The following is an 18,097-nucleotide window of genomic DNA, read 5'->3' as shown; positions in this document are numbered from 1 at the left end:
AAGTCTCTAAACAATAGGAATAAACAAAACTATAAAACACATGGCATAAATTTTCTTGCTTTCAGGTAAACTAGAAGCTTTGAGCAGTCTGATGCTCTACTTACAGGAAAGAGGAGGAGGGGAGGGGAGGGGAGTAGAGAGGGGAGGAAAAAGACCTTAACAGAAGTAATCAGTGAAACAAGCATTAAACATAATACACAGTAAGCTATACCAGAAAACTAAATTCTTATTTTGCCTGTTACAAATTTTTATTAGTATGATAGTCAAAACCCCTAATACTAAAAAGCAGTAACTTTCACCAACTTTAGCACAGAGTTTTTCTTGAAAACACAACTATCTTCTTCACACTGAAAAATTTAACTACATGATTAACTACCTACCCAGGGTCCTGCACCTGGGTTGGGGCAACCCCCAGTACCAATACAGGCTGGGGGATGAAGGGATTGAGAGCAGCCCTGCCGAGAAGGATTTGGGGGTACTGGTGGATGAAAAGCTGGACATGAGCCAGCAATGTGCGCTCGCAGCCCAGAAGGCCAAGCGTATCCTGGGCTGCATCCAAAGCAGCGTGGCCAGCAGGTCGAGGGAGGTGATTCTGCCCCTCTGCTCTGCTCTGGTGAGACCCCACCTGGAGTCCTGCGTCCAGCTCTGGAGCCCTCAGCATAAGAAAGACATGGACCTGTTGGAGCGGGTCCAGAAGAGGGCCATGAAAATGATCAGGGGGATGGAACACCTCTCCTATGAAGAAAGGCTGAGAGAGTTGGGGTTGTTCAGCCTAGAGAAGAGAAGGCTTCGGGGAGACCTTATTGCAGCCTATCAGTACTTAAAGGGGGCTTATAAGAAAGATGGCGGCAAACTTTTTAGCAGGGCCTGTTGCGACAGGACAAGGAGTAATGGTTTTAAACTAAAAGGGGTAGATTCAGACTGGATATAAGGAAGAAATTTTTTATGCTGAGGGTAGTGAAGCACTGGCACAGGTTGCCCTGAGGGGTGGTAGATGCCCCATCCCTGGAAATATCCAAGGTCAGGTTGGATGGCGCTCTGAGCAACCTGATTTAGTTGAAGACGTCCCTGCTCATTGCAGGGGGGTTGGACTAGATGACCTTTAAAGGTCCCTTCCCACCCAAACTATTCTATGATCTTCTAGGGCCACTGTTTTTCAAACAGGAATCTCAACAGCCTTTCATAGGAAGATAAACATACACATTAATACACACAAGTTTGAAAAGTATCAGAGTGAACCTGAATTATTCATTCAAGAGTAAATAAATGAAATAACTAACCTGACAGGTAAAGCTTTAGTGGTTTGCTCTGGTAATTCCGGTGGGTTCACAAACATGAGTTTGAGAAGCAACTCTAAATATCCAATATGTCTTGCCAACCTTGCACTTAACACCCAGGCCCAGTTCCAGCTCTCACCTTCTCTTCGGCCACCAAAGTAAATTACAGCTAAAACATTAAAAATTAAAAAAGATGTTATGGCTGTATTTTAGTCAACGTTCACAACTGAAAGAACCATGAAGTCTGAACAGATAAGGCATGGAGATGCGTAAAATGAGTTGAATGATTTTTTAAACGGTTACGGATAAAAATGAGAATGGAAAGAGTAACATAATGAAGTTAATATACAAAATTCTTCTTTGTTTTCAAGAATGCCCTCTCACAAATTACATGCAAAACACAAGGAAAGGGTCTGAAGGGGTCCTATTTTCTACAAAAACATTTAGTATTTTTTCTGAATCACAACGAATTGTGATTCGTTGTTCTGAATATTCTGAACAATATTGTTCTGAATTGTCTACGAACAATAATGAATTCCAAAAATAGATAAAAACCTTCACAAACTTCATATAAAATAAGACTTACCAAAAAAAATGTAGAGAACTGCTAATAAGCTGAGTGACACTGCTATTCCAAGCTTTGCATCCACTGTGAAAGCAAGCAATAAACCCAAACCTCCGCACAGCAAAAGTGTGAGGAATACTATAAGCCAGGAGAACTGAAACAGAGGTTCAATCTGCTGTCCTGCGAAAGTCTTCATTTCATCTAAAACAAAGAGACAAAGACCAGTTAACATGTTAAATCATTCTAGAACAGAAATCAAAAATGGTATTACAATGACCATCTTTGAAAAGAAACACTTTTTCACTAGGCTATGTAACTTTTCTTATTTTGGATCAGTAATAGGGAAAAGACAATGATGCTTGAATTCTTCTTCAAACATTAGGGCAAAACCCTAAGTTTTCATCCATGCAATGAATGAAACCATTTAAATACATAATACTTGCACTGTTTGCTGCAGATTTTGTACTTTTAAAGGCATATTAAAAGCCATGCCATTTCCTATCCTCCTTCAAAAGTTTAAAACATATTTTATGACACCAAGAAAAAGAAATCCACCGTATCTGTCAAAAAAAACCCAACCCCCAAAACCTCCACCATTGAAATCTGGACCACGTTCCTCAAATAGCCAGATATAACAGTACAATGTAAAGGCTTCAGTATTTATTTCTGTTTGTTGATTCATATTTATTAAAACAGGAATTCCTGAAAAAACTTATTTAGGATATATTGAGTAAGGAACATTAAATACACAATCCAGCATAAAAAGATGAACGAGGAACAGGAAGAAAATACTGAAAAAGTGTTTTAAAAACGTAAGAGCTCATCCACAATAAACATCACAGTCAAAAACACACACCACTTTTCGTTTATGACATGGGGCATGAGGTGAACAAATGAATGCAGAGACCCCATTTTGACTAATATAGAAGATTTTAAAAACATAGAAGTCACAGAAAGTAAGAAACATCAAGACTGGTAAAAGTATTTTGAATTATACTGAGACATCTCAGAAAAATATCCTTTGTTAGGAAAAGCTAAAACTGTAAATAAGATGCCTATTTCCACTGTGAAAAATATTGACTCTCTTCATATACTGCATTTGCCTTCCTCTGTCATTTCAGAAAGTTCAAGAAGTTCAAAGTAAATAAGGGGAAAGGGGAAGAAAACTAGACGCAGAGAAAATACGCTACAGAGAAAAAAATATTAATAGCCTGGAATTTGTTCTTAAACTTCAAAAAAATTATATGATGACACATAGGAGGCACAATAAATAAATACTGCAGCAAGAGGTCTGAACCTGATTTGACACACAAATACTCCCAGCAAGGCATATTTCAGCAGCCATACTTTCAGCAGTACCTAAAGGATAGATTCACTGCTGCAGGAAACCCACAGGACGATAGACAGCAACACTTAAAGACTGTCTTGACGTTGTATAAATGAACAAAGCAACATATGGATGAACTGACCACACTAAAATTTAAATCCTTTCATCACAGAAACAGAGACTGGATACAACATTACATGGACCAACGGCTGTCGCAAAAACTAGTAACTCCCACGCGATGCTTTTCATAGATAGATTTGAACCTACAGAAAAGGCTAAATCAACTTTCACCTTCCAGTTTCTTGAGCAGGAAAGATTTTCCACTTCCCCATTGTGCATATAAGCCTACACAGATAGGTGGCTGCATGGTTGGTTCACTCAGAATATCAGCCAAAGCACTGCTGTACAGATCGTAACCCAGCATGTCACCGTCAGATTCCGTGGGAGACAAGTGTCCTGTAATACGAATACTATGTTACAGAACTTTGCTTTAAGAAATCTCTTCAATATGACAATTTTCATACATAAAATCATGACAGGTTCGCCTATATTTGTATATATACTCCTCCCATATAATAGCTGTTATTATTGGTATACATTATACATTCTTGTTCAAAGGAATCCAAGTAGTAATTATTATTATTATTAATAAAATTAATTATAAAATATCATCAGTAATTTAATAAAAATAACAAAACAAAAATCATCCACACAAATGTTATATAATTATCAAAACCATTAGAGCTTACAACAAAAGATTCAAACAAAAACCCCAATCACAGCAAGTCACAGCAAGAAAATAATTCCTACACAAGCAAGATCTAAGTAAAAACAAAACGATCAACAGAAGTCGCACAGTATCCAATGTCAAAAGTCAAAACTAAACGGTACATTTGACATTTGTTAGGCTTTTAGAATAATTAATTTTTTGCCAACTGATTTTTTTTAAAGCTCTCCCATTAGTTGCAACATTAAAAAACCTAAACGGTTACCACTTTTCAATACAGAATTGAATGAACTCAACTCTCAATATACAAGTGATTAAAAAAAAAAAAAAATTAAATACTTATACATACTGGCTCCAAATATCTGTGTTAAAATACTCTTCTGGTGGCTACAGTCAATATTGTAAGGTGTTTCTCCTGTTTTGTTGGGTCTATAAAGCAATCTACCATCTTTTGGATTTCTTAAGAGTAATTCAGCAAGTTTACGGCTTCTTCCACGAATGGCAATATGAAGTGGAGTATCTCCTTTCTGCAATTAAGTGAAAAACTAGTAATATCTAACATGAATTCCTAAGATTATGAACAGACCATATGTTCCACATCTTTTCAGATGCCTTATTTACTTGAAATACATCTTAAGGTATTCTCAACAGCATTAACACCTTACAGCAAGCATTTTTTCCCCTCGAAAAAGCATTACAAAAGTTTCAGAAAAGACATGTGAAAAGGCAGTTCTTATAATGCTAAATCTATGGCACTATCTTCTTTCTTAAATGTTTATAATAATATCTTAAGGTTCATGAAAACTGTAGTCTCTATTTAGAAACAAGTGTCTACTAGCAAATTCAGACACTTGTTTGGAACAAGAGATACTGCTTGTTAGAATTATTTCAATGTCTGCTCAGACTTCTCCAAAAAGCTTTCCAGTAAAAGTTTCCTTATTACATCAAATCAACATTATTACTTATTTGCCCTAAATGTAATACTAAGAGGTTAAAAAACTATCAAATAAATGTTCCTGTATTTAAAAGGTTTACAGTCAAAGTAGGTAATGCATAAGAGAACAGCAACAAACTGTTGTATTTGTCCTTGGCATTGCTTAGTTTAATGTCTATTAATCAAAAACAAACATCAGTGACAAATAACAACCATTCTCTATGCTCTTTTTCAAGTGTATTAACAATTAGTATTCTTATCTGTGAAATTTTTATTTCTGACATGGAATTTTTTCTTTTCATATTACTAAAAGCACCTTAATACAAACAAAAAATCAATGTATTAATGGTGGGAATTAATTTATATTTAAGTATTCGATCTATTCAATTATTAAGCATCTGGGAGATTAAGCATTTAAGTATTATGGTCTATTTAATTATTAAGCGTATGGGAAACTTTCTGTATTAGTCTTGATAGCTCACTACAAAATTCTGCTGCAAAACTAAAATGATTAAATATACTAAAGTAAACAAACAAATATTCTTTACCTTGTCTACAGCAGAGACCTTAGCTCCTTTATCCAGAAGAAGCTCTACTATCTCAATATTTCTCATCTTGGTTGCCTTTATAAGCGGTGTTTCTCCATCCTAAAAGGGAAAAGTAGGCCTAATAAAAAGATCTTCTCTGTATACTCAAAAACAAGCAAAAACCAGTGATAGTGTAACAAATTAAATCCCAAACTTTTAAGAGAATTAATTATGTTACCGTGCAAGTAACAACACTTCAGCGCACGTGTTATTGAAAAAGTATCACAGACCCTGTATTCTATATTGATTAGAATCACAGAACAAAATACATTTCTGTTAATAACGGTGTCAAACAGAGAAAGACAAGATTCAGATATAATACAAGATATTTGAAAAGAGACTCATGGAAGAGGTAATTCACTGCTGTACATACTACTACCTCTATTCTTTTTATTCCTGCACATGCAATAAACGGCGGTCTGAACTTTCATGCTTAGTAGTGTCAGAAACCTCCTTCCTGAGTTTCCAGTAGCACCTGCTCTCTTATCCTTATTGCTCGTCATGTCAATGATGCTGAGGTAAAGTATCCTCACTTTCCCCGCTAATGAGTTTTAGTAGTAGGTGATGTTTATCAACAAAGGGGACATTACCATTGCTGAAAATAAATTCCGTATTTCAAAAGTTTTTTGGGTTGTTTTGGTTTTTTTTACAGTGTGCAAGGTACCAACACTTCACAAAAACTAAATTTGGTATTATGATCTTAACATCACACAGGAGTTGAGAAAAGAACAGATGTTAAACAAAGCAATTCAATTAAAATTCTAATCGTTACCTTTGTACATGTTTCAGTATCAGGGTTGCATTGCAAGATATCCCTCACCATTGTAGCATTTCCTTTCTCAACTGCCCAATACAAAGCAGTTTTATTATCCTGAAAAGAAGAGAGTATTAAATGTTAACGGTACTTTCATTCAGTTAGATTAATTTCAAAAACAGTACATAAAGTACAACCCCTATATTGAAAACAGCACATAATACAGCAAATTTTAGCACAGCTCAGGGCAAAGGGAAACACCACCAAATCTAATTGGCACACCAGTAGAACTCTGGGGGGGAATGGAAATCTGGCTAGAGAACACAAATCAATTTTAAAAACCTGCGCAAAATATATTAAGAGCTTTAACAACCCGAGTAGATTCAACCTGTCTTGAAACAGATTCCAAAACTACATGAGTACTCAGTTGTAACTCAAATATACAAGTTTTCTAATGAAATAAAACAACTTTTTCCAGTGTTGTCTTTTTTTACCCCTATTATGTAAGTCATGTTTCTCTGCGGGGTTTGGGTTTTTTTTAAAAAAAAAAGATTTCTCCCCTATTAGAACATGGAAGTGCTAACCATTTCCAGGCCTTTAAAAAAAACTTCCATTTTGTTCTCAATTTTACAGTATAGCCTAATAAGACTGTTGAACTGGTTGGCTAGCCTAAAAACAGGCTATGCAAGCTGGAAAGCTGTAAAAGTAGATGGACAGGAAGGTCAACACAAAGTACCAGAATGCAGATCAGCCATACATTGTATAACTGAACCAGGGGGAATGGCTGATAGTTACAAATCTGCTTGTGTCATCTTTTTTTTTTTCCCCAGCGACGTGTACTGTCCCAGGAAGTCTCTAGGCCTACAATCTTTTTGTAGCCTAGTGACTGCACCACAGCTCTTTCTGTTAGATGCACACTTGTGTAGAGACATTTTAACAAAAGCCTCTGAACACGCACCTGCTTCTAAGCAGGAATGTCAAAGTCCCCCTTGCAGCCTTCTCCCTTGCTCGCTTCTTTCATTTGCAGCTCTTCCTCTCCCACTCGTGGGCTCCACGGCAAACTGAGTTTAAACCCCTTCTCGACAGTTTAACAAGCCTGGTCACTAAGATTTCTTTCCCCTCTGGTCACCTGGGTTTCATGTCCTCCGCCCTTCAGTCAGGTGGCTTCCAACAAAACACCAGCCTGAGGAAGCTGACTCCTCGCTAGCAACATCAGCTGCACAGCCAGGCACTGCTCTGCCTGATGTTCCCAGCTGGGCCCTTCCCCCTTACCAGAAGGGCTGAGGAGAACACCAGCTGAGTCCCCCCACTGCCCCAACACTAGCTCCCAGAGCCCTGTAGTCACGTTTTATCTGCTTAAGGTCTCCCCTGACTAGGGCCCATATGAATGAATGAGCAGCATGGAACACAGTTGCTGGAAGGCTGGACAAGACTCAGCAATCCTTCTGGAACATCACAGATTTGGGCAGGCAGCAAATCTCCCCAGAACAGGTCTGGCTAGCAGACAGGTGCTGCAGTGCCGAACAGCAGGGGAGTTGCTAAACACTAGTGCTCATCACCAATTTTGATACTGCTGGTCCTAATCTGAAGATCTGAAGCACACAGCCAGAGTCCTCCTCTGATGGCACTCACTCCTGCTGTGTCAACAAGGCCACAAAGGTATTCTCTAGATTAACCGCTGCAAATGGCTATACAGACACCCTCACGCTGCCAGAAGTCACAAGCTTCCCCACCCCCGAGCAGGTTGGGTCCTCTTGCTGTTTCTGTATTGCCTTGGTCATATCAAAATGTTGAAAAGCTCCAGATTTTCAGACCTATGTCAGCAAGAAGCTGAGACACACAATTCTAGGTTTCCACTGGCAGGTTAGAGGAAGAGATTCGAACACTACTTTTTCTCCAAACTAAAAGCTTCTTGGCTTCTCAAAGAGTCTCTGCATCAATAGCAGGCACTCGATCTTTGCAGCTCTTGGTGACTTGGTAGTTTTGTGTTCAAACTTGGCAGACCATGTGTGCCTGCGAGCGGAGTGATTTGAATAGCTTCAAGCAAAAGAAAGCAAGTTGAATGTAACAATGAAAACAAGTACCATGCTGAGTCAGAGAGCTTTAGGTAGAAGAATAAAAACAATACCTTAGTCAAAGGACAAAAAAAGAAGGGGTAGGTAGAAAACATGGAAATCACTGACAACACTGCTTAACGTGAGAAAGGAAGTTAGTGAAGGAGACAAGAACCAACCAAACACAGTGACAGAACTGCACTGACAACAGATACAATCTAAGGTGTATCGTATTTTAATATATTGATATAAAATTTAAAATATTAAGTATTAAAATAATAATATTAAGGGATTTTTAAAGTATTTCATTATTTTAAATCTGTTCAGTAGTGCAGATGAAGTAAGTTCAATTTACATCTTTTGCTTTTCAACGATTATACAAATTAACTGAAAAAATGCTGCTTAACAAGTCATTACAATTACATATGTCTTAATATCTTAAAAACTGCACAGCAACATGATGTATTTTTAATGTTTGATGGGAATCTGAGTTTCCTACACAGTAGACTGAGCAAGTTTTTAAAGCCCTGTTTTTAGAAACACATATTCAAATTCACATCCTATTTAAGAACTACTCTAACATTTACATTGTTGTACTTACCTGACCTCTGATATCTATATCAGCGTATTTATGGAGCAGGGCCCTCACAATTTCAACGTGACCTCCTCTAACAGCCCCAATCAGCACTGTATCTCCACTCTAGAAAAATTGTGAAAGAATATTGAAGATGAAAATGAAGGAAAACTATTTAGCAAAAAGAAATGCAACACAGAATAAATTATAGCCTCAGAATATACATTATGCCTATTTACATTAAGAAATTGCACTCATTTTAAAGAAAGATACAGAAAATAGTTCTATCTCTGCAAAAAACAGGTACATAGAAGAAAAAACTCTGGACTCCATTTTTTATATTTTTTTTGCAAAGAGATGAAATATTATGTATTTATGGCAAAGCAAACACCCCAAAAATAGGTCCAGCTTAAACCACTATCCTAAAAAATAACAGCACAAATTAGTAACGAATATGAAAAAAATCCAGCTGTTCTCTATGTTCATAGGAAGACCAACCACTCACAGTAATAACCTCTTTACAATCAGACAAGTGATTACTCACAGTAATAACCTCTTTACAATCAGACAAGAATGTTGGCTGTCTCCTTTAGATGTTTCACAGCTGACAAAAGATCTTCAAGAATTTTAAAGAATTTTATCCCTTTTTTTTTGTGCAGATTTGACTGCTATCCTGTTTACATACACTATGCTGTTATAAAGAAAAGAAGCAAAAGGCTGATTTTATCTCAAACTGATCAAAAGAAAAAATATTTTGCTGTGGTAAATGGAACTGTATATACGTAAAAAAAAGTTACAATTCTGCTTAAGGCTGCTGATTTTAACACACTTAAGGATACGTCAGAATTTCAGAAAATGAAATCCTGAAATTACCTAATACTTCTTTTATGATGAAACAGGAAAAATAAATAAAAGTATAGCTAAATCACAGATGTGGAATTCAGTTAGAAAGCTCAGTAGTAGTAGATCCACTGTCAATCACAGTCATTACATACCTGGCTGCAAACCAAGAAATTTTCCTTATCAAAACCTACTCTAACATCTGAAACTAAGAATACTCATTGTTTGATGTATTTTTGGAATACAGTCAGCTGTACTGAAAGCTGTAATTTATCCTTCCTAAAAGTGCAGGAATGCAGACAGTTGTAGAATTTTGTAACAGAAGAGGTGGGAAGGGAGATTGCAATGTATTTTCTTAAATATTACAAGTTTTGCTTTGGTATGTGTCGGACATCAAATTTTTGTCACATGCAACACTGCAGCTCAGTACGTAACCATCTGAGAAATACACTAAGCTGACACGTGAAATACAGGAAAATGCATCCAAAAATCCTTTTAAAATTATGAGGCAAATATTAGGAAATTTTCCTCTCTTCTCTGCAACCCCAAGCAATTCAATTTAGGGATTGGGAATTCAGCCTCAAAACCATATTACTGCTCTGAACTAAAACACAGATCTTGACAGTGGCACCTAAGTTTAGGTATCTAACCATCTATAGCCCCAAGGGTGCAGTGCTCGGCCTGCCTCTGACACTTCAGAAAAACCTGACTATCAAGAGGACAGCGCAGACAGTCCAAGGCACATATATAAGCAACCAAATAAATCCCTGAGTGGCTAGCAAGCAGATTCACGCTCTGGTCGCTGCCCATACTGCATGCCTCTACTAAACAATGCAATTGCAGCTCAGATACACAGCGTAACTTTCAACAGCTACATTTACATGTCTTATTAACCCAGAGCTGAAGTCTTCCTCTAATATATGCAAGTTTCCTAGTAAAAAGTTTCATTGTAAAAGATAAAGGTAGACGCTGAATGGAATATGTTCTTTTTTATAATATCCATTGGTTTACAATTTTAACAGCACTACCACATGTATTAATATACAAAAACCCCACCCCAAACCTGCAAGTTAGTTCAGTAGTAGTCTTATGTTACAGATATGACAAATATAAAACCATAAATCATTTCCATGCTCTATGGAAACTCACAATGCAAGAATCTCAAAGATAAAGAGTAGTTTGTAGTTTATCCTTTACCTTCATACAGCAACATTTGCCACTTAACATACTTGTAAAATAGCAATACAGAAAAATACCCCTAGGTGGCAGAAAAATCAGAAAGCCAGAAAAATCATGTACCCACAAATTTGCATACACTGGTACTTAAATATTTATTACTATTACATATATATAAAACCACAATTATGATGAAAATTTACTCACTCTATCAGGAATGTTCACGTAAGTTCCGGCATCAAGAAGATCCTGCACAATTTCAGTATGTCCCTCCTTTGATGCAATCATCAAAGCTGTATTTCCATCTTTATCTGTTAAGTTTACATTTGGGTTCCTTTTCAGTATTTCTTTTACTGAGTCAGTATAGCCACCCTTCACTGCTACAATAAGTGCAGTCATAGAATTCTTTAAACAAAAACAACAGATTTTATTGTACAGTGGATATAGAAATCATTGTATCAGCAGTTTAAATAACAAAAGAACACTCACTGACATTACTTTCTTAATCATCCAAATGTTACTTCAGTATTATGTTTTAAAGTGTACTTGCTATGCTTTTTTTGAAAAAGAAATAAACTAAGTACTATAGTAGAGAACACTTCAAATGCAAACAGTAAAGCTCAGATTAGTTTATTCTAACTCCTGAATGTCACACACACGGTAAAATAATTTTCTTGTCATATGGGAACGTAGTATTACCAGAGCACCGAGGTCTGCCAATAGCGCTCACAAAGAGGTTTTTTGAAGAACTTCAGAAATAATCATAGGAATACCAAAAGTTGTCCTAACTTTCCACTTAATTTTTACTGGGTTTTTTTTTCATTTTGACAAGCATTTTAAATGTCTTATACAAGAAAAAATTAAAATCTGTTTTATTTAAAAACAATATGCAGCTGAAAACTTCTAAAAAATTTCCAACTTCTGAAAAGGCACAACAGCCATTATTATTTTCAAAAGATGCTTTGTGTGTGATTTACTTTTCAAATAGCACTGAGGAATAAGTTGTTTGACATATCAGGCTTGGGTACAGAATGAATTTTAATAGTGTTAACCTTCAGAGAACAATAACCTAAATTCATTTATGTTCATTAAAATTTACACTTTACATAACAGTGTGTCAACTGTCAATACGACTCCCTAGTTAGGTAATATTTTTATTAAAAGGCACAAAGAAGTTTAAATAATCCTCACATGTAGTTTGCAAATAGCTGGAAAGTAATACACTCCAACATCAACATTTCGTCGTTTCATTTATTTCTTGGTATTTGTATTATAAAATGAAACAGGACACACAGATATATGTACCCACACCCTATCACCAGAAAATGAACAGTTACTTACAGCTCCTTCTTGATCAACGTCAGCTCCCATTTGCAGCAAGTATTTCACACACTCCAAATGACCTTTCCTCGCTGCCCAAACCAGTGGGGTGGTTCCATACTGCAAAAACATTTATACCATTTTATCTATTGCTCTCTGTATTTAGTATCCCTTACAATCTAGTATTCATCCTATACTTTATTGCTTTAGGTTTTATAAAGATATAATTTGGTCTTGTGAATTAACACAAGCATTTGAAAAGCCATTTTAACTTTTTCTTTGTACATGACGGCTGTAAGAATTATTTTTCTATGCAACCTAGGATAGCAAGGTTTCCAAAAGCTTAGAAAACAGAAATATGCTCCAATGAAATAAATGTTCACAACCATCTTCAGCATACTATGGAAAAACCTCTTGCAAGTATAACGACTTACTCTAGCACACTAATTCTAATCTCATGGGCAAAATACAACAGGGGGTGTTTCTCCAATCAAAAACACATAGATTTTTATTTTTTTAATAAAACTTACTATTACAATAAATGTTTCAAGCATTAAAGAAATTAAATACTATATAAATATAACTTACTTTGTCAGAGCAGTTCACTTTAGCTCCATGTTGCAGTAAGAGATGTACTATATCTGAGTGGCCCCGTCCTGCTGCCCAAATAATTGGATAAACACTGTATTGCTTAGAATTAAAAAAAGAAATAAAATCATAGTCTTAATTATTTTTCATGAACAATATCGATCACAATGCTCCAAGAGACAATAAACCCAGAGAAGAAGGAATACACAGAAATAAATCTAACTACATATCAATAACTGTTGCCTAGTACATTGTCTAGATGATATCTAGGAAGATGTCTACTGTTTTGAATCGATTTTGTTTTATAACTCCTTAAACAAGGTTTAAAAAATCACATCCATCCTCACCTTAATGTAAACATTTTTAATGTAAGAGAGAAGCCACAGACAGCTACGCAGTATCCCTAAGTAATCAGGACTGCAGATCAGTCATGTCATGCATGCAGAAGCTGCATATGCAAACCAGATGAAATCAACAATCAGAAAGGTAAGTCACTAGTGTTCTTCCTTGATTGTTCACTGTTGCCTCAAACACCAGAGAGCTGACAGTATAAACAAATCGTTCATTCAAGTTTCAACATGCCTATACTTTTATAGAAAATGCTTATAAAATGAAATAAATCTCAAATCTTAGTTTTTTAATTCTCTCTCACATGTATGGTACATATTTATATAATCTAGCCCATTTGGTAACTATTATTAAACAATTAAAACAAATTATTGTTTCTAAATTGCACATTAGTTACTCCACTAAATTCCACAGATGCAAAAAAATAACAGTTGTTATACAAGTAGCATTAGATACACTACTTATCTTTTCTATTATTTCCTCTCCTACTTGAATCTTATTAAGAGCTATACACTCATTTGCTTTAATTAAAAAAATGTAAAATTAATAAAAAAAACCAGTGGCTGTCATCAGATTATTAAAGCAATCCCTTTATAAATAAAGTATAGTGATTAATGTTATATTGCAAAAAAATGCAAAATGTTTAATAAAGATAATAACATGAGTGTATAATTCAGGACTTTAAACATTTGGGAGGAGGGGGCGTTTAAGACTAAAACTTACCATTCCTGTGATGTTTGGATTTGCTCCCTTCTCAAGCAGCAGTTTAGCTACTTCAGTACGGCCTTTATACGATGCCCACATCAGGGCAGTCCATCCTCCCTGGCAAGCACAATTCAAAGAAATGTAAAAACTGAAAAATATTCTTTAGAAACCTAATTAGTGACTTCTATTTCATTTTGTATTTGTCCTAAGACTGTTTTGCAAGTCCAAAACATAGTAAGGATTGACTACACAACCTTGTAATCCTACTTATGTAGGATAAATAATAAGCACACATACAAAAGTACTAACTTCCTGCTGTATGCAAAACTTGGGAGAATATCGTGTCCTAAATGTTCCTGAATTTGCTGTAAACACTCAATTCAGACTTCAAGTGCATACGAATCCCATCACTGGATAAACAAACCAAAAAGAAAGCATTATTTAAAAGATGTGTAGATGAGGTGCTTAGGGACATGGTTTAGTGGGCATGGTGGTGTTGGGTTGACGGTTGGACTCGATGATCTTAGAGGTCTTTTCCAACCTCAATGATTCTATGATTCTATGATTATCTTAAAACAAAAGACTAGAATCCAAATCAATTAACATGGAGGGTTTACTTTTGATTTGTGTAACAGACAGCTGGCCTTCATAAAGTAACTATGTAATGATTTGCTTCTTCATGAAAAGAAGCAAATGGGCCCAGAGAGTTGTGGTGAATGGAGTTACATCCAGTTGGCGGCCGGTCACGAGCGGTGTTCCCCAGGGCTCAGTACTGGGGCTGGTCTTGTTTAATATCTTTATCAATGATCTGGATGAGGGGATTGAGCACACCCTCAGTAAGTTTGCAGACGACACCAAGTTGGGCGGGAGTGTTGATCTGCTCGAGGGTAGGAAGGCTCTGCAGAGGGACCTGGACAGGCTGGATCGATGGGCCCAGGCCAATTGTATGAGATTCAACAAGGCCAAGTGCCGGGTCCTGCACTTCGGCCACAACAACCCCATGCAGCGCTACAGGCTTGGGGAAGAGTGGCTGGAAAGCTGCCTGGTGGAAAAGGACCTGGGGGTGCTGGTCGACAGCCGGCTGAACATGAGCCAGCAGTGTGCCCAGGAGGCCAAGAAAGCTAATGGCATCCAGGCTTGTATCAGAAATAGTGTGGCCAGCAGGAGTAGGGAAGTGATCGTGCCCCTGTACTCGGCCCTGGTGAGGCCGCACCTCAAATACTGTGTTCAGTTTTGGGCCCCTCACTACAAGAAGGACGTCGAGGTGCTGGAGCGTGTCCAGAGAAGGGCAACAAGGCTGGTGAAGGGTCTGTAGAACAAGTCTTCTGAGGAGCGGCTGTGGGAACTGGGACTGTTTAGCCTGGAGAAAAGGAGGCTGAGGGGAGACCTCATTGCTCTCTACAACTCCCTGAAAGGAGGTTGTAGCGAGGTGGGGGTCGGTCTCTTCTCCCAAGTAACAAGCGATAGGACAAGAGGAAATGGCCTCAAGTTGCGCCAGGGGAGGTTTAGATTGGACGTGAGGAAAGATTTCTTTACTGAAAGAGTGGTGAAACATCGGAACAGGCTGCCCAGGGAAGTGGTTGAGTCCCCATCCCTGGAAGTATTTAAAAGACGAGTAGATGAGGCACTTGGGGACATGGTTTAGTGGGTGGTGGTGTTGGGTTGACGGCTGGACTCGATGATCTTAGAGGTCTTTTCCAACCTCAATGATTCTATGATTCTATGTCTCTTCTTAAGGGAGTAATAAGAGCAATTAATTTCAGACTGCATTGATGTGTTCATTTAAGTTTGTAAACTAGGAGACAATGAGGTTTCACTATCTAAGGCATTTGACAGGTCAGGTAAACAAAATTCATTTTAAAAATAACAGTATGCCTCTGATAACTGTAAGCCCAATTTTTATTTATTTCTTTATAATACACTTTCGGGGAGGTAAAACATCCCTCTCAGACTGACACAGGCCTAGAAATCAACCGCTGGCCATGTAGTGGCCAGTGGTGTTAATGGCTTAACATTACACTTATGAAAAAGCTAGATTAGTAGGACGTGGTAAGATGCCTCAGCCTTCAGACAGAGTGGAACTTCAATTAAAGGAAGCACTTGAACTCTCCTCTAGTGGTTTTCCATACTCTAACTTAAGCAGAACAAAATTAGTCCTTGCAGGTACCTAATTCCCTCTTCAGTCAATGGAGACAAGTCTATAGCTCTTCAGAGGCATCTAACCATCTAATCATGTAAGCAACTCCTGTAATTCTTTAGGTGGACTGGACTATAGCGCCCACTTTCCCATACAAAACATTTGGAAAGATGAAAGAAAACAAATTCCAGGATATTGAGAACAAGGACTGCTATATGAATAATCAAGGTTGTCCAGAGAAAAAGTAAATATGGACAGGTATCTTCTGGGAAAAAATAACATTTATTTTACCAGAATACTTTATAAAAAGCCACCACCATCAAAAAAAAAAAAAAAAAACCAAAAAAACCCAAAAAAACCAAACCACCTCCCCCCCCAAAAAAACCACCCACACAAAACACACCCAAAAATCAAACTGTTCTTCAGTCTAGCTTTTTTCCATAGCAAATTAAGAAGAAAAAAGCAGCTCTAGAAAACAAGTTGCCTTTATTAACTCTAAAGCATCAATTTTACAGCTGTAAAAACAGTATTTAAATATATATTCTTTTCCATTTTAACAGCACTGAGTATATAATTTAAGAATAAAAGATCTTTGATTTGTTTTACAGAACTGAAAATCTCCAACTCCCAAAATTGTTCTTCTTACTAAAAACTATTTTATTTTTACACTAGGACAACACATACCAAATCCCGATGCTCCAAACTGACATTACGATTGAGTAGCTCTGCTACAATAGCTGCATGTCCTTCTTTAGCTGCTGAAATAAGAGCTGTCCAGTTATCCTAGAAAAAGGAAAAAACATTTTTAAGTTATATTCAATATTTCAATACAATTACCTTGTTCTTCAAGCGTTTAACCCGCAATAGGAAATCCACAACACCTTAAAAAAAGCTGTCCTTTAAAAAAAAAAAAAAGTAATAAACTCATAGACTACCTGCCAGTTATACACATGAAAATACAGACCAACAACTACTCCAAATCTCCCCTCCAATTATCTCCTCTCCTACCCAATATCCATCACTCTCCACTCCTCAGTCCACTGCAGGTTAAATTCTTAAAGATTTTATGGAGGAAGCAACACCTACAAAGGATTAGAGAATGAGGTCAAGACATTGAGAACCGCTGGGTGGGGACGAGATGGCAGCCAAGACCACAGAAAATGGTGGTGGTCTGTCTCCACATAAAGTGGGTGACAGCACCTGAGGGGCTAACACGCAGGGGAATTTGGACCACAGCTTCTTAGATTTATGATCACTTCAGGAGATACATTTCCTCTTGCATCACACTTACCTTCCATTCACTGCTCAAACCATGTCCAGGTGTGGACTACTGTTTTATGAGCTATACACACATAAATATAGCAACAGTTTATATGGTAACTGTTCTTTCTATAAGTGTAGGAACTGTAACATTACAGCAAATGTAATCAAATGCCTCCAAAAACATAGACTTTTTTTTTTTAAAATGATAGGTTTCATAACAGAGCTTTCCTGGATGTCTACATTGCTACAATTAAACTAAGTGCACAAGAAAAAAAACCACAAGCAACATCCTTTTCCTGTTTATCACTCCTCATTGGAATATACAGACCTTTCAAAACTTTTTAACACCACCTCTGTCCTATTCACCTTTTCTGGGCATCTTTCACCTAGAGTCAACCTCTTCCGCAAAAGCAGGAAGACAATTCATAAATTGGAAACCCTTCTCTGCCACTGTTCTGGCTTTCACCTGAAATAATCCTTCAACCTAAATTCTCCCTCAGTATTTATTGAAAAACACCAAAACCAAGCAAAAAAAAAAAAAATCCCAACATACCGCAACATCACCAAGATGAGCAAAATCACTTTGACCTCATCTTTGATGCTGTATTTCTCTATTCCCCCTGTCTTTTTATGCCAGCTACTGTCAATCCTATTATCATAGCTTCCTAGTACTAATTTCCCAGAAGAAACAGCAGCAGCATTCAGCAGAGACCCTCAGACATTTAAAACATCTTAAATATCCCTATTCTTTATGATGAACTGAATCAGAGGAATAGAGAGCCAAGCAATTTTGGATAAAATTTCTCTTATATGTCATCATTTTCCACCTTCTTTTTTTTTCCCCTCCCCTCAACACTAACCTAAATTCCTTTTCTTTGCCTGCAATTTCTTCTTCCTCTACTGTTAGGTACCATTACATAA

The 18,097-nt window shown here is 37.0% G+C and overlaps 1 protein-coding gene across 3 annotated transcripts in view; it reads right to left on the bottom strand.

Annotated features, from left to right (window-relative positions):
* Positions 1-18,097, bottom strand: part of KIDINS220 (kinase D interacting substrate 220) — an 86,477-nt gene that overhangs the window by 54,238 nt on the left and 14,142 nt on the right. For all 3 annotated transcript variants that reach the window (XM_076332817.1, XM_076332818.1, XM_076332819.1), the window contains exons 4-15: positions 16,598-16,696; positions 13,795-13,893; positions 12,724-12,825; positions 12,157-12,255; positions 11,023-11,220; positions 8,827-8,925; positions 6,190-6,288; positions 5,379-5,477; positions 4,246-4,423; positions 3,461-3,625; positions 1,864-2,043; positions 1,281-1,446 (exon numbers count right to left, since the gene is read on the bottom strand). In XM_076332817.1, the coding sequence (XP_076188932.1) occupies positions 1,281-1,446; positions 1,864-2,043; positions 3,461-3,625; positions 4,246-4,423; positions 5,379-5,477; positions 6,190-6,288; positions 8,827-8,925; positions 11,023-11,220; positions 12,157-12,255; positions 12,724-12,825; positions 13,795-13,893; positions 16,598-16,696 (1,583 nt within the window). The remainder of the gene's footprint in view (positions 1-1,280; positions 1,447-1,863; positions 2,044-3,460; positions 3,626-4,245; positions 4,424-5,378; positions 5,478-6,189; positions 6,289-8,826; positions 8,926-11,022; positions 11,221-12,156; positions 12,256-12,723; positions 12,826-13,794; positions 13,894-16,597; positions 16,697-18,097) is intronic.

Source organism: Aptenodytes patagonicus, chromosome 3 (genome assembly GCF_965638725.1).
Source record: "Aptenodytes patagonicus chromosome 3, bAptPat1.pri.cur, whole genome shotgun sequence".
NCBI lineage: Eukaryota > Metazoa > Chordata > Aves > Sphenisciformes > Spheniscidae > Aptenodytes > Aptenodytes patagonicus.
Note: the sequence above shows the minus strand (reverse complement) of the source record. Positions and strands in the feature narration are given on the sequence as shown.